Source organism: Giraffa tippelskirchi, chromosome 10 (genome assembly GCF_054371585.1).
Source record: "Giraffa tippelskirchi isolate mGirTip1 chromosome 10, T2T-mGirTip1v1.2.pri, whole genome shotgun sequence".
NCBI classification, from domain to species: domain Eukaryota; kingdom Metazoa; phylum Chordata; class Mammalia; order Artiodactyla; family Giraffidae; genus Giraffa; species Giraffa tippelskirchi.
This window is the reverse complement of record NC_137284.1, coordinates 148,308,463-148,323,875: the sequence shown is the minus strand read 5'-3', so window position 1 is coordinate 148,323,875 and position 15,413 is coordinate 148,308,463. Positions and strand designations below refer to the sequence as shown.

General features: G+C 40.7%; 1 protein-coding gene across 7 annotated transcripts in view; it reads right to left on the bottom strand.

The window, feature by feature from the left end:
• The window catches only part of SSBP1 (single stranded DNA binding protein 1), a 58,922-nt gene that overhangs the window by 38,763 nt on the left and 4,746 nt on the right, over positions 1–15,413 (bottom strand). For 2 of the 7 annotated variants that reach the window (XM_081534419.1, XM_081534420.1), the window contains exons 4-8: positions 14,955–15,095; positions 14,642–14,729; positions 12,965–13,053; positions 9,328–9,401; positions 2,131–2,362 (exon numbers count right to left, since the gene is read on the bottom strand). In XM_081534419.1, the coding sequence (XP_081390545.1) occupies positions 9,358–9,401; positions 12,965–13,053; positions 14,642–14,729; positions 14,955–15,095 (362 nt within the window). In that variant the 3' untranslated portion in view covers positions 2,131–2,362; positions 9,328–9,357. Of the gene's footprint in view, positions 1–2,130; positions 2,363–8,358; positions 9,402–12,964; positions 13,054–14,641; positions 14,730–14,954; positions 15,096–15,413 lie in introns of those variants that run through there. The other 5 variants (XM_081534423.1, XM_081534421.1, XM_081534418.1 and 2 more) reach the window with 3 other exon arrangements.

The following is a 15,413-nucleotide window of genomic DNA, read 5'->3' as shown; positions in this document are numbered from 1 at the left end:
ACCTTGGATTGTTTCGTTTTGTACTATTACATATTGTTGCTATGAGCACCTCTGGACTTGTTTCTTGCTCTACATGGGCAAGACTTTTCTATAGAGTATCTTAAAGGTAGAATAACTAGGTGAAATTTCAGTTACAAGTTAATGTCAATTTTCTTAAATAAGGCAAGTTATCTCCCTCAAAAGGTGTCCATTTACATTCCCCCCACTGGTTTCCATGGTCTACAACATCCTCCCTCAGCACTTTGCTCTGTCAAATGTGTTGAACCTTGCTATCATGGAGGTCTTAAAGTAAGAGTTTATTGAAGTTTCTGGTTTTGCATTTCCTTGATTATTAATGAGATTGACCAGTTTTTCATACACTAGTGGATAATTTATATCTCCTGTTAAATGCTTCTGTCTTTGACCATTTTTCTACTAAGCTCTCATTTTCTTATTGCTTTGTAGTTTTTCATATATTCCAGCTCATACTTTTTGCTCTCTAGGCCTTTCTATATTCCAGACTATTTCAGTTATATTATTTCAAATATCTTCTCAGCCAGTTTGTGACTTGTCCTTTTGTTTTCTTTGTGGTGACTTCTGGTTTAAAAGTTATTTTTAAGTTAAATTTATCACTTGTTTCTATGTTGAAGATTTTATTTTAAAAAACCTAGCCATTGTCCTGTACTTTCTTCCAAAATTTTGTTTTTCCTTTCACTCTTTAAATAACCAAGAATTGACTTTTGTGTAAGATGTAGAGATTCATTTTTTCCCTATATGGATGATAAATTTTCCTAGCAACATTTGTTGAATAATTCATACTTAACCTAGTGATCTATAACGCCACTTTTCATCCTATCATTTCCATATATGCATGGCCTGTTTCTGAGTTCTCTATTCTATGCCACTGTTCAATATGCTTATTCCTGCATCCACAGTATACTTCATTTATTACTTGAAAAAAATAAAACAAAACAAAACCTGTCTTGCCAACTGGCAGGGCAAGCCCCCCATCTCACCCTTCTTCAGGAGCATACTGCCTGGTCTCAGACTTTTGCTCAAGAATACATCTTTACGATCAGCTTGTCCCATCGCCCCCGGAATTTTTTGATCTGTAAAACATCAAGGGAAGGACTGACATCTTTACATATTGATGCTTCCAATAAACATGGCATACCAGTTTGTCTTATCACGCACTTCAAAAGCTTTATAACGTCCTCTAAAGGACCACACACCTAAGGACACCTTTCATCTTCTGATGCTCTTATGTATAGCATCTTTTTGAAATTACATTTTCTTTGCTCTTTGTAATTGACTTTCGTATACTGATCTTATTTCCAACAACTCCTAATTCCTCATCTATTGATTCCCTTGTATCTTCTATGGAATCCCAGTCTTTGCAACTTTGCTATCTTAATACTTTCCCCCCTTCCTCACTGTGCCCTGATACAACAGGATTAGTTCCTCATGAGAGCTCTCTACCAACACTCACAAACAAGGTCATGTGAGCACACAGTGAGATGGTGGCCACCTAGAAGCCAGGAGCACAGGCCTCACAAGAAACCATGCTGGCACCCTGATCTTAGGACTTCCTGCCTCCATAATGGTGAGAAAACAAATGTCCGTTGTTTATGTCACCTTGCCTATGGTACTTTGTTACAGCAGCCTCAATTAAGACATTCAGTGATGCAATAAAAACTATGTTAAACCCAGGATTCAGTTACTTTTCCTCTGGTAAATCTCACTCCAGATTACCTGGTCTGCTATACTGCCAGGGGAAGTATGAGGGTAGTATTTCTGTTCTTAAGTGCTCCTTTATTTAACAGGGAGCTGTTAAACTAAGGGTCCTCATTAGGGACTTCAAGCAAAATTACACAATATTTATTTGATGAGGGTGCTCAGATTCACTCTTTTTAACGCTGTTAAGGTTCTGTGTAGGGTTTATGTCCCAATCTCCTCCTCGAATTCAGAATGAGATGGTAAGTTAAAAGCCTGGAGGACTGTGGGAACAGAAGTAAGATTTCACTTCTACTCACAGTGGAGAGTCATACAACAGAAAGGTGAGAGTAATGAGCTGATCACATGTATGGAGATAAAAGGTTAAGAATGTGTGAATTCGTTAAGGATTAGATTTAACTGCAAAGCACAAACAAGTGGCTACAAGGTAGATTTATTTGTGTCGCCAAAAGAAGTCCAGAAGTAGACTGTCCGGGACTGGTATGGTGGCTCCATGGATCCCAGCTTCCTCTGTCTTCCAGCCTGAAGACCATCTCATGCTCCAACGCGGCTACTGGAGATTCAGCCACCACGGCCACATTTCAGGCAAGAAAGAGTCAGATGACGGTGGATGAGCCTCCCAGCAGAGTTGGTCACTGAAGGAACTTTCCTGGAAATGCCAACAAATGACTTCTGCTTACACCCACCCCCACCCCCACCCCAGCCCCGAGCAATTCTTAACTGCAAAGGAGAATAGGAATGCAGTACTTTTGCTGTTCACACTGTTGCCCCTCAAATATATGGGTTCCGTAAATGTAGAAAGAATAACAGATACTAGGCAGCATATGCATGTTTCTTTTTTTAAAAAACAATGCGTCTTATTTTCTGCATTTTATGATGTTTTGACATCCTGGGGCCTGGCAGATCATGGGAGCCACTGCCCCCACCCATCCCACCCCCAAATTGTAGCTGATTCCTAGAAACAGTAGAGGAGTTGCCCACAAGCATGCCTTTGATATGCACATCAAGCAGCCCTGAGTTCACAGCCCTCTTAAGCCTCCAGCCCTCATCAGCCTCCTGAGTTCATAGCTCTCACCAGGACACTATTCTTCTGCCTGAAATCCCCCCACAGTCAGGCACCCAATACCTCAGGCACCCAATACCGAGGGACCACCCATTACCCACTGCCTACTGAAATGTGTTTGAGCTGACTAACCCTAAACTTGTTCGGCTCCGCTATCCTGTCTCACCCGCTCCTTCCCCCAGGAAACCCACGCCTCTGCCTCCCTCCCGCTGCCTCCTGACCTACCCTGGCACCTCCCCGTGTGTGCATGGTGTGGCCCATGCCCTCCACTCGAGAACTGCAAGTAAGGAACTCTTCTCTCAAAGACAGCTGTCTCTGTGTCTGTCATCATACGATTCCTGATTAAAACCAACCCCAGGTATATCATAAAAACAGGTAGACAACTGGAAATCTTTCCCATAATATGGTTTTCCACAACAGAAAGCTGGAATCCTGGCCACATTTGAAGGTTACCTCACAAAAACCTGCTTACAATGTGTCTGGCGGGAAGAAAAACTGTCACTCTTGCCTCAGCGTCTCTTCTGAGCACCAGGCTCATTAACCTTCACCCTCCTAAATATAAGCTAGAAAGTCTACAACTAAACAAAACTAAACTCGGTGTCTTCCCTCTTCTCAAATCTGCTCCCACACCCATGTTCCTTGCTGTTGCTGTTGTTCAGTAGCTAAGTCGTGTCCAGCTGTTTGTGACACCGTGGCCTGCAGCACATTAGGCTCCCCCTGTCCTTCACTATCTCCCGGAGTTTGCTCAAACTCATGTCCATGGAGTTGGTGATGCCATCCAACCATCTCATCTTCTGTTGCCCTCCCCCGCCCCATAGCATATTGGACACCTGACGACCTGGGGGCCTCATCTTCCAGTGTCGTATGTTTTTTGCCTTTTCATATTGTTGATGGGGTTCTCAAGGCACGAATACTGGAGTGGCTTGCCATTCCCTCCTCCAGTGGACCACACTTTGTCAGAGCTCTCCACTATGATCTGTCCATCTTGGGGGGCCCCACACAGCATGGCTCATAGCTTCAGTGAGTTACACAAGCCCCTTCGCCACAACAAGGCTGTGACCCATGAAGGGGGATCTTCAAGGCCCCAGCGCCCACATTCCTTAGTCTCAAATAAAAATGTCACTATCTCCACAGCAGCCCAAGTAGGACCTTCAAAATTATCTTCTGACTGACTTTTCTCTTACCACCAACACCCGTGTTCTGTCACCACTAGATCCTGGGTAGGAGTTATGTGTTCTCCGTGTCCCCAGCTGAGCCTAGCACAGGATCTGGCACATGGTCGGCACACAGATGAATGAGTCCATGTGAATCCTGGACAGCCATCATCTCACCTCTCATCCCCACTCAACTAACCCTTCCCAGGCTTATTCAGTAGCTTCCTAATGACCTCTCCGCTTTCCTCCTTCCAACCCCTCACCTGTCTCCACAGTTCTTAAAGGACAATTCTGATGAGATGTCCCTGTTGTAAAACCTTCTAGGACTCCTACTGCCAAAGTTCTCTGCAAGCCTTCAATGCCCTTTGCAGTCTAGCCTCAAACCACTTCTCGTGTTTTATCTTTGAATGTTTCATAGACCTTTAAGTTTCTGGACCTCTGTTCATGCTGCTTTCTAACCTAACTATTCTCCTCTGTGCCCCGCAGGACTGTTTCCACTGTGACTAGAGTATTGCACTTGACTACACAGCCTCTTGCTTTCGTCTTCCCCACCCAACCCCCCCCCCATCCTACACCATGAGTTCCTTCAGTGCAAGAGCCCTTTTATATTCAGCCTTACGTCCTGGCTGCATGGATGCGTGGCATATGGCTTCTGAGTTTAAAAAGATACCCAGGTTAATGAGAAATAGCCATAGATTAACTAAAGAGCAAAGAAAAAAGAATGACCAAATGTGCTCCGTAATCCATGGGTGTTGATAATATAACCACAAAAAGGTAAAATACAATAAACTGAAATGCCCTCTAAGGATCCCGTGAGACTTGGTGAGATGGAGATGGTGACTGGAACAGAAATACATCTTATTTAAAATAACTGCAACAACAGTAATAACATCCAGTATATACTGAGCACTTGATGCAGTTACTATGTGCTATATAAGTTACACATATTATTTACTATGTTCTTCAGAGCAGGGCCATAAAAGTAGGACTACTATTATCCCTGGTTTATTCACAGGAAAACAAAACAACAAAAATCATGGCATGGAAAGTTAGGAAACTCACCAGAGTTCACTCAGCTGCTCTGACCAAAGCAGAGATTTAACCGCAGGCTTTCTGATTGCACAGCCTTCATGAACTACTATGACAGACCACCTTTTTTCCAAATAACAGGTAGAGGAGAAAAACAAGAAAGCGTCAAGATGTATACACCTATATGAACAAGCAGGACCCTGAAGTTCAAAGCATAGCAGAGAGCTACTGGATGAACAGTAAAGAGGGAATGAGAGGGGACGTCAGTGATAATGCTGCCGGCCAAAAGTCTCCCTCTCTAAAAAATGAGCCTGACAAATTCTTGAACAATCTTCCGGTCAATCTCAACACGCAGTAGGAAGGAAACAACTGGAGGAAACAATAAAAGCAGCAGACACCCTGAACTTATTTTAACCAGTAAAGAGACACTGCTTGATACAAAAGAAGAGGAATATGTAAAGATAACCTGGTACGGAAATTAACTGACTTATTTTCCTGTGGGAATCATTAAACTGAAAATGAGAAAGAATATTGAAGAGGTGGTGGTTATTTCTCCATCACTTGTAATTCTTCCCCAACTAAAGCCTAGAAGGTACGGAATCCTGGTGTGATTCAGATGCACCCTGCATGGGGCTCCAGGCAGAAGTCAGCAGTGGGGTTCTGGTTATTCAAGGTCAACAGGAGTGGGAAGGCAGTGGGAAGGAGGCTACGCTGCGCTGCTCCTAGTTGCTCAGTTGTTTCCGACTCTTTGCGACCCCATGGACTGTAGCCCAACAGGCTCCTCTGTCCGTGGGATTCTCCAGGCAAGAATACCAGAGTGGTTGCCATGTCCTCCTCCAGGGGAATATTCCCAACCCAGGGATCAAACCCAGGTCCTCCGCACTGCAGGTGGATTCTTTACCGACTGAGCCACCAGGGAAGCCCAAGAATACTGGAGTGGGTAGCCTATCCCTTCTCCAGGGCATCTCCCAACCCATGAATTGAAACAGATCTCCTACATTGCAGGTGGATTCTTTACCAGCTGAGCTACAGGCAAGCCCCTAAGGAGGCTGTGGGCAGAAAGCAAAATGCAAATCTCACGTATCCAAGTTCAAACCCCAGACGTGCCTCTTACAAGCTGCACCACTTTGACATGTGTCTTAATCTCTCAATCTCAAATTTCCTCACCTGTAAAATGGGGATAATATGACTTCTTCTTAGTGTAGTAGTTAAATGAGTCAATAGTAAAAAGTACCTAGCTCAGGGCCTGGTATGCAGCCACTAATATGATTACTGTTACCTTGTAAAATATTTCTCCATAACTCACTAACCTTGTGACGATCTCTTGTTTTCTATGATGATTTGCTTACTGTTACTCCCACCAATCTTCAGGGCATATAATGCAAACCCTGACAGCAAAACAAGTAAAGTGATCCTGCCCTCATTTGCATGTCAATGTCTCAGTGCAGTCGGACAGAACAACAGGCATTTACAAAGCCCTAAACCATCACTGCACTGGGCTGAGCTAGACAAGGGTAAAAGGGCAGTCTGAGTAAAAAACAACTCTGCCCTCAAGAATTGCATGTTACCTTTTAGGAACAATGAGAAACTACCATTAATTTCCCCTAAATGAGCTACGAAGGTTAGGCTAAAACCCAGTTGGCAATGACAGGTAACCCCCAAAACAGCCACAGAAACATTTCTGGTGATTCTGGATGTCTTTGAACAAGTAAGCACCCAGCAATTTTTAAGAAAAGGATGACTCCGAGAACTCCACCTTGCAGCAAATAGTGGATCTCATATGCGACAGTCTTTAAAGTCAACCCTTCCAGATTGTATATACTTAAGAGGAGAACACAAGAAAAAAATAAAAGAAGATGACGTGTCTAAGCATGAGACGGTACTAGCTTAACGTGAATGAGGAGAATAAGCCTGGCTTGGAAATAATGGAAAGGTTGGCTTTTTTCCCCCCAAAAATGTAAACAGCTTTATTTCTTATTATAAAACTAATACACACTCAATGCTTTAAAAAAAAAAAAAAAAAAGAATATACAAAAGTGTAAAGTAAATCATACACAATCTTCCCATTCAGAGATCATCAGAACATTTTGTTTTTTCTCCTTCTAGACTTCTTGAGGTATACATCTATTATCAATTACTTCTTTTTCAACTACGGGATATATTTTCAAACCACACATGCTGTTTGACACTTTTTCTCACACACTTCCACGTATCATACTCATCATTAAACTAACACAGAATCCTAAAATCAAAGTCACAGAGCAGTCTTCTACAGGTACATTCCCTGACATTGTAAGACCATGAAATAAGGAAAGGCAGGACACAAAACTAGAAGACCCCTACAGTCTGTGACTGCTATCGGATTCTCCGTCTCCTCTGAGACCAGCCTAGGAACAGCAGCAAGTTTCTCAGCAGCTGGGGCTGCCTGCAGGGGAGGGCAGAGTTGATGCTCCTGCAGCCCACCAGGTTGTGGATCCCAGGTCTGTAGCATCACATGCACGCCGAGGACTCCGCCCTGAACACCTGATTCTGAAAGCCCCGCCACCCACCTCAGAGCATCTCAAGTGAACTCCAGTGGGAGTCTACAGAAGAGCCCCTCAGCTCACAGGATCCTGGAGGACACACTCTCTGGCCCCTACACCCGGACTCAGAATCACTTGGCAATTAAGCTGTTTTGTTCACCATGTCACTTTCCCAAAGCACAGATTCATCACCCAGTTTAAATAGGAATACTAATAAGCATGACCTCTTACAACTTTGAAGGGGCATAAAAGTAGCTTCACTGAGGACAAGAATAAAAAGTTGCCCCAAAGACAAATTTATCTACTTTACAACTTTGCTTAAGGAATGTGGGGTCAAGGAGTGAGTACTACAACATCAGACAGTTTTAATGTGGGAACCAAGACAGCAGATGTAATATGCTGATTAATGGTCCCAGTTACAGGAAAAAAGAAAAGAAAATGGTGGCTGAAAAAAAAATTAAAATTTAAAGATGGTTGATATGAAGAAACAGTAATTTTCTCCCATATCTTGGCATGTAAAGGATAAACTAAGGAACTCCAACTTTCCTTAGCCAAACTGTAGTATGAGTACAAAAAGCTGCTGAAGTGTGCAGAAGATACCTTAAAACAGCCAAGGGCCCATAAAATAACGTGTGAATGAGGTTCTCGTTTAAATCCAGCAGGATGTAAGCTACAGTGAGCAGCACACTCAGAGGCAGGGGGAGAGGACACAAAGCCTGGGACACAAATAACCAGGCTGGGTTAGAGGTGGAGCTGGAGCCTGAGACCAGGGACTTCTGCCATGTGACCCGACAACCTGCCCACAGCAGCCAGCCTCTGTGAGACAGCAGCAAACGAGCACGCACACCTGGGAAGGACTTACGCCAACTTCAGAGAGTACAGTACGCATTTAAAACAGAGTTTATTTTATATAATCATTACTAGTAAAGCATTAGTGCTCTGTGATTTTCAGAATCTTATAATGAAAGTGTACACAGTATGGACAGCAGGAAACCATGTAGAAAAACTAAAGGGAAACATCATACCTGGGCGCTAACCTAGAGACACAGTGCCAGAGGGGGCTCCCTAAACAGAGAGAGCTCCGGATGAGACTGAAAGGACAGAGAATAGGGGCTTAGAAAGACAGAAAATAGTGAAACCAGAGCCCCTGTATCACCTCCTGGAGATGAACATTTTCATCCCCAGTTGCACGTTAGGTCTTTACTGCTGATAAACTGTTTCATAAATGCTACTGGTGAAACTGTCCAAAAACAAAAGACGTGACTGAGGTAGCTTAGGCTTGAAGGTATTTAGTTTAGATACTTGTAACCGCTGCTCAGCAAACCCCTTCACTTTGGGCTAAAGCTCATTATCCTATTGGGATCATTCACGTGTCAACATTTATTGCCTACCCTGTGCAAAGCACTGGTTAAACACGCAAGTACACAAAGAAGATACAGCCCTTGCCTTCTGGTCTATAAACCAGATAAGGAAATCAGTATCTACAACCAGGGGATAAATGTCTGACATACAGCAATGCTCAAAAACACTGTGGTGGTTGACTCAATGCTATAACAGAAGTGTGCACAAAAAAAAGGCGGGGGGGCCTTCCCAAAGGACAGTCATCCTTTTGCTGTAACATGAATGAACCTAAAAGTTCACAACTTTGTACACAGAAACCATCTCTTAAAGAATAAACAATCAGTGAATACCATTAACAGGCAGGAGCCACCAGAGTCCATGACACAAAAAGGGGAAGGGGAGTGATAGTCAGGAAAATGTTATCACTCGTTTTATAATGGAGAGTATTTTAATTCTTGTCCTTAGCAACTATAAGCACTAGCATGATTTGGAAATGAGACTGTACCAAACACCGGCCAGAGAAGAATCGTCCAGTCTACGGCTTCTCTTTCATCTGGTCACTCAGAAATATAATATTATCTGTAAAGAAGCCAAAGCAGAAATGTTATTTTCAGAACTCTTTCTCCACCTCACTTAATCATTCCCTTCTACCACATACATATTTTAGTGCTATTCACCAGAGACTTTAGACAAATTCTCAAAATACTAGGTTCCTGCTGAGAAGGGGATGACAGAGGATGAGATGGTTGGATGGCATCACCGACTCGACAGACATGCACTTGAGCAAGCTCCAGGAATCGGTGATAGATGGGAAAGCCCGGTGTGCTGCAGTTCATGGGGTCTCAAAGAGTCGAATACGACTGAGCGATTAAACTAACTGATGTTCTTGACAGGTATATAAGATAGGCATAATAGAGGTAAAAGCTGGGCTTCGATAGTTTATCAATAATTCAGACCTTGTGAGAAAAGGTGAGATACTTCTTGTCTTCCCTGATGGTAGCAAAGGTCTTCTCAGCAGTAACTTTCTACAAAAGAGCTAGTCACACACTTTGATGCTTGCAACACTCAGATGCCAGTAAACCAAGGAGCAGATCCTCACACAGAAGAGGATCGCGGCATCACATACCACATGCTGGAGGGAAGAGGGAAGGACGGGGTTCAATATGGCCCCATCAGGAGAGAGAGATCTATTTATGTTTTTTAAGTCTGAACACTCATACAGAACACATAGTATTTTTAAATTTCAAAACAAAATGAGTTTTACACATTTATTCCCGGGAAATTTTCAAGTAATCAATATTTCAGAGGGAGCATTTTTATCCAAAAACATCAGACACTGCTCCTCAAAGGTTGTCCAGAAACAATTAGTTTAGGACAAGCAAAGGAAAAGAAGCAGTACCTTCTACATAATACCGAAACACTGACATTCTTAAAACTTTAGAATTATCCAAAAAATGGTTATTAGACAATAACTGAGTATTTGTTCATGACTATAGTCTTCTAAACCTAGAGTATTTTGGTACAGAATGGTTATTTCAGAAGAGATTATCCCAATTGACATCACTATGTAAAAAGACGAGACTGCCACCTGCTGGTAGTTATTTTTAAGTTACACTGATTTCTAGGAGAAAAAAAATATAGCCTATAAAACAGATGAGCCAAATTATACTCTATTCCCTTCCATCCTAATGGCACTAAAGACCTATTCATTTTACTATTAGCCATAAACCTACGTTAATTGCTTAATCACCCATGCTGGTGAATAATAGTGACAAGAAAAAAATGGCAGATAATTTGAAATGTTTTTCTTTGACCTGGTTTATAAAACTTCACATAATTTAAATTTGAAATTTGCCCACACAATAGGTTTACAGTGGAAGATGAAAGTATTAAATGCTTCATAAATATGTCAACTATTTTATTAGAAAGCTTGATTTTCCACTGCTGAAATCACAGGCATAGTTTTATACCATACATAGGTCTGGAAAAAAAATTTTTGAACAGGTAGATACTTCTGCAAGAATGAGCCAAGGAAGAACAGGGCAGGCAGGAAGTGATTTACTCAAGATACCCAAGAAATATGAAAGCAAACTGGTCAGAAAGAACCTTCTCTTAGGTTTAATAATGAGGGGAGGAAGATGCCTATATTGTTTCTCAAGGTCAATGTACTTTCAAGAAAGCAGTAAGAAAATATATGATTATTATTTATAACAAATTATCGTTTATCAATAAGGCATAGTAGTTAAGACATGAACTCTGGAACAAGTGCAAAGAGAAAAAGGAAAATCTGTCGGTTAGGAGACTTGTCAGACTTTTAACTTCCCAAATCTAAGAAAATTTTTTTTTTTTAAATGAGACTTGAGATTTACATAAACCATGTAATATAATGCATAGATTGCTGTTCATGAAGCAATCAAAAAAATTTCAATACTATGACATTTAGTAAAAGGTAAATTTAACATACGAGTTCTTAATACTAGCTCTAATAATAGCATTATAAAGAGGAATCCATACATTTCAGAGACATCTACTGAAATATTTATGGATGATACAATGTCTCAGATCACTCAAAATGATCCAGGTTGGGGAAAAGTGGGCTGGGACATAGATGAAATAATATTTGCCATCTGTTGATAACTGTTGAAGTTGCATGACGGGAGTTTTTGTTTTTCACTCCTCTCTCCTTTTGTGTATGTTTGACATTTTCCATAATAAAAAATTAACTTTTAAAGATCTAATTTTAGCATATCTCAGAAGCTCATAAATAGCTCTTTCATTCTCATCTACTTATTTAAGAAAATAAAGTTTCTTGAGTTTTATATCCATAAAAAACAAGAAAACAGATGGATGTTTAATAACTTTTATTTTAGCAATTAATTCAAAAGACAAAAAAATGCATCATCTATCTCATTAAGACACATTTTCAATAAAATGCTACAGCTTTTGTACTTACATATTACAGTTGTTTTGGTCAGTTATGTTCTAAGAACAACTGTGCTACTGCTGCTAAGTCGCTTCAGTCGTGTCCGACTCTGTGAGACCCCATAGACAGCAGCCCACCAGGCTCCGCCGTCCCTGGGATTCTCCAGGCAAGAATACTGGAGTGGGTTGCCATTTCCTTCTCCAGTGCATGAGAGGGAAAAGTGAAAGTGAAGTCGCTCAGTCTTCCGACTCTTAGCGACCCCATGGACTGTAGCCTACCAGGCTTCTCCGTCCATGGGATTTTCCAGGCAAGAGTACTGGAGTGGGGTGCCATTGCTAATGATAACCTATTCAAGGAGAAACCTAACATTTAGAGCCTTACTTTCATAAAGTTTTTTAAAAATATTTTAAATTTTCTATTTATGTATGTACTTTTGTTACATTTAACAGAATAAAATAATAAAATATTTTTGACTATACAACATATTATATTAAGATATACTTCTAAGGAGAAAATGGAATTGAAAAACAAGTTCAGAGAAAAGGGAATCATAAAACTTCCAAATATTGAATAGCTTGTATCTTTTTAATGATGATGGATACCAAATTGCTATGGTATTTAGATCCATTAATACCTTTAAGAGCAACATAATTTTATATTGAAAAAAACTCTTAATGTCAACTTAAACATGTTCAAAGGGGTATATTGGTTTCAAAACTCTTGCAGAATTTTCAGAAAAGCTTAAACACTCTCCTATAGAGGATATCTTCTTAACCTCCTTTAAGCTTTGTGCATCCATTTTTCCATGTTGTTTTGTATTTTGTTTAATAAGAACAATAGGAATTTAAAACAATATCATCACGTTAAGTACCAAACAGGCTCTGAATGAATCTGTAAATATTTCTGATGCCAACATTAGTGTAATTCTTCTTGGTACATGCTCTTCCATTTAGGCCATGTCCTTCAAAGAGGCATCGACAGTGCAATGGATAATTCTAAAGTTACTTGTGAACTAAAACTGTGAGTACAGAGATCACTTTCTGAAAGAAGAGATATATATAGAGACACTTGGAGCAGGCCCACAAACTCCACTCAGGATTCTCCTGGTGAGGTACCTTAAATCTCATTAGCATCAGTACTAATAGCCTCAGGTGAGGCTGCAACATAGACAAGCTTTCAAAGAAAAAACAAAGAATAGCTATTATCACAAGAGCCTTACCAGCTATAATTGTTGTTGCTTGCCGTCTCACATTATTTTTATCCGTATATTCACCATAGTCTACTTTCCCTTCCACATAAATTCGAGACCTGATACAAATAAAATTTACCAGTTTTAGTCTGGAGATTTCAATATACTTTACAGGAGAGAGTCAGGTCAGAGAAGAGTAATGTGTATACTCTTCAAGGATGAAACAGATAATCACACATAGCACTTCTCAAAATTCACAATTAAGAGTGCTAAAACAGAGAGTTTTCTGATGGTTAGGACTCCACGCCTTCACTGCCTGATCCAGGAACTGAGATCCTGCAAGCCACGAGGCACAGCCAAAGAACAAGAGTACCTAAACATAGAGTACACGTGGACTTGCCTTGCCACACTGTGGAAAAAAGGACGTTTTCGTCCTTTAGCTGCCTGTGGCCATTATGAAGTTTTAAAAAAAAAAAAGCTCCAAATTTTACGTCAAAATAAAAAAAAAAAGCAACCTTAAGACCCTGAAAATGAAGAGCATCTTTTAAATCTCTATGATTGAGTTCTAACATGTGATTTTTCTATCCCCTTTCACTCTGAATTCTCTAACAGATTGCGGTTTTTTTCCACTTATTTTTCAGTTCCTTTCTATAGTGAGGTTCATGAACTTACTCTCAAATGACTTTAGATTACTAAAATTCAAAATACAAGTTTTCAGCTTAGTATTTCACCCAGAGTTAATTACTAAGACTATTCTGCACTCTCTAGAAGGCTGAACTAAAAGACAAATGTAATGCCAACTTTAAAGGGTAGAAAATGGCCACAGTGGCACCAATTTCAGAATCTAACAGCACTGATACTGTACAATATGGAAAGTAGACTAGTAAAATGACTGGGTGCCAAAGGGAACAGACACAAAGATTCATCAACCAGTAGGTGAAATTGGATACAGACCTTTTCCTTGAAATGTCCTCTACATGTTTTACGTGTGTATATATGTACATACCATACACACACAACAATGGAGGTACATATGAAGAAAAGGTATGCAGTTAAGGAAAAAAACAGAAATTTTAATTATTGCTGAACTTATGTTTCATGAAATGTCTTATTTCTATAATACATTTCTAAACTATGACTACAGCTGCTGTTAAACACAACCTTTTGTCCTTCTGTGGGTTTGGAAAAGACACTTCTTATATATAATCCAAACATTTCAAAACAGAATTGCTAAGCTCACATAAAATTATCAAATACGAACTAACTGCTCTGAATATCACCAGAATACCTCACTGCGTCAGGCTCCCAACCTGCCAGACCCTCTGTCAAGCCACCACGCGGATGCCAAGGGCAAGACACCTACCATCAGGGTCCCTGGCCATGGAGAACTCCCACAAGCACTGCTGCACCCGCTCACAGGCACACGGTACCCTCTGCCTTCTCTCTTACCTCATCAGTGCTGTTCAAGTTCACATCCTATTGTCCTAAGTTATAAGTTCTTAAAGGCTAAACCATGTTAAAACCTTTAAACTAGTCCCATATGACACTATGTATACAGTATTAAGCACCGAATAAATACCTCTTGGGCTAACCCAAATTAATGAGTGGTACTTTATAAACAGAGGAGCTACAGCATCCATGAAAACATGTTCCAAGGTTTTTTTTTAAAACCATTCAACCTGTAAGATCCCTCCTTCTTCAACTTACCCCTTTTTCACATACTGATACGCCACATCTCTGAGGCCCGGTCGGAACACTGAAATTCTATGCCATGTTGTCTTTTGACTGACATCACCTAAGTCACAAGAATCACAAGAACAGGGAATGTGGTTACAAATGCAAAAGACAACTGCCAAAGGGCATCGTGTCCAGCTAAGCCATGCCACAGTTTCTAAGAGACAGGACAGAGTTAGGGAAGATCCTTTCTGAAAGTATTCTTGAAGTATCTAATTAGACAATTCACACTAAATAATGTCTGTTTACTGCGGATAAAACTAAAACCCCAGTCTTTTATACTCACCCATTTGGTAGGTTTCGTTTTCCCCTGACCGCCACATCTCATTTGTTGCTAGAGAAAATATTGTGACTGGGTTTTTTCCTTCTACCTGTCTCATGACAGGGTCTTGACCTACTCGACCAAGCAACTGCACGCGATTCAGAGCTGAAAAGCAATTTGTAGATAACATAAGACTGACAGAAATGTCCAGAAGAGGAACAGCTACAAACACCACTTCAACTTCAATCTCGGCATTAAGCAAAATCCAAGCACTACAAGGTCAGAAAACAAGTGTGAGGAGCAAATAAAAAGAGGCTCAGAGGAAAAAAGAGGTGTGACAAGGAGAAAATATCCATAGAACCCCACAAAACAAGCATTAAGCTCTTTATTTAAATTCTTCTTTTCAGTTCAGTCAGCTTAGTCACTCAGCCGTGTCCAACTCTTTGCGACCCCATGACTGCAGCATGCCAGGCTTCCCTGTCT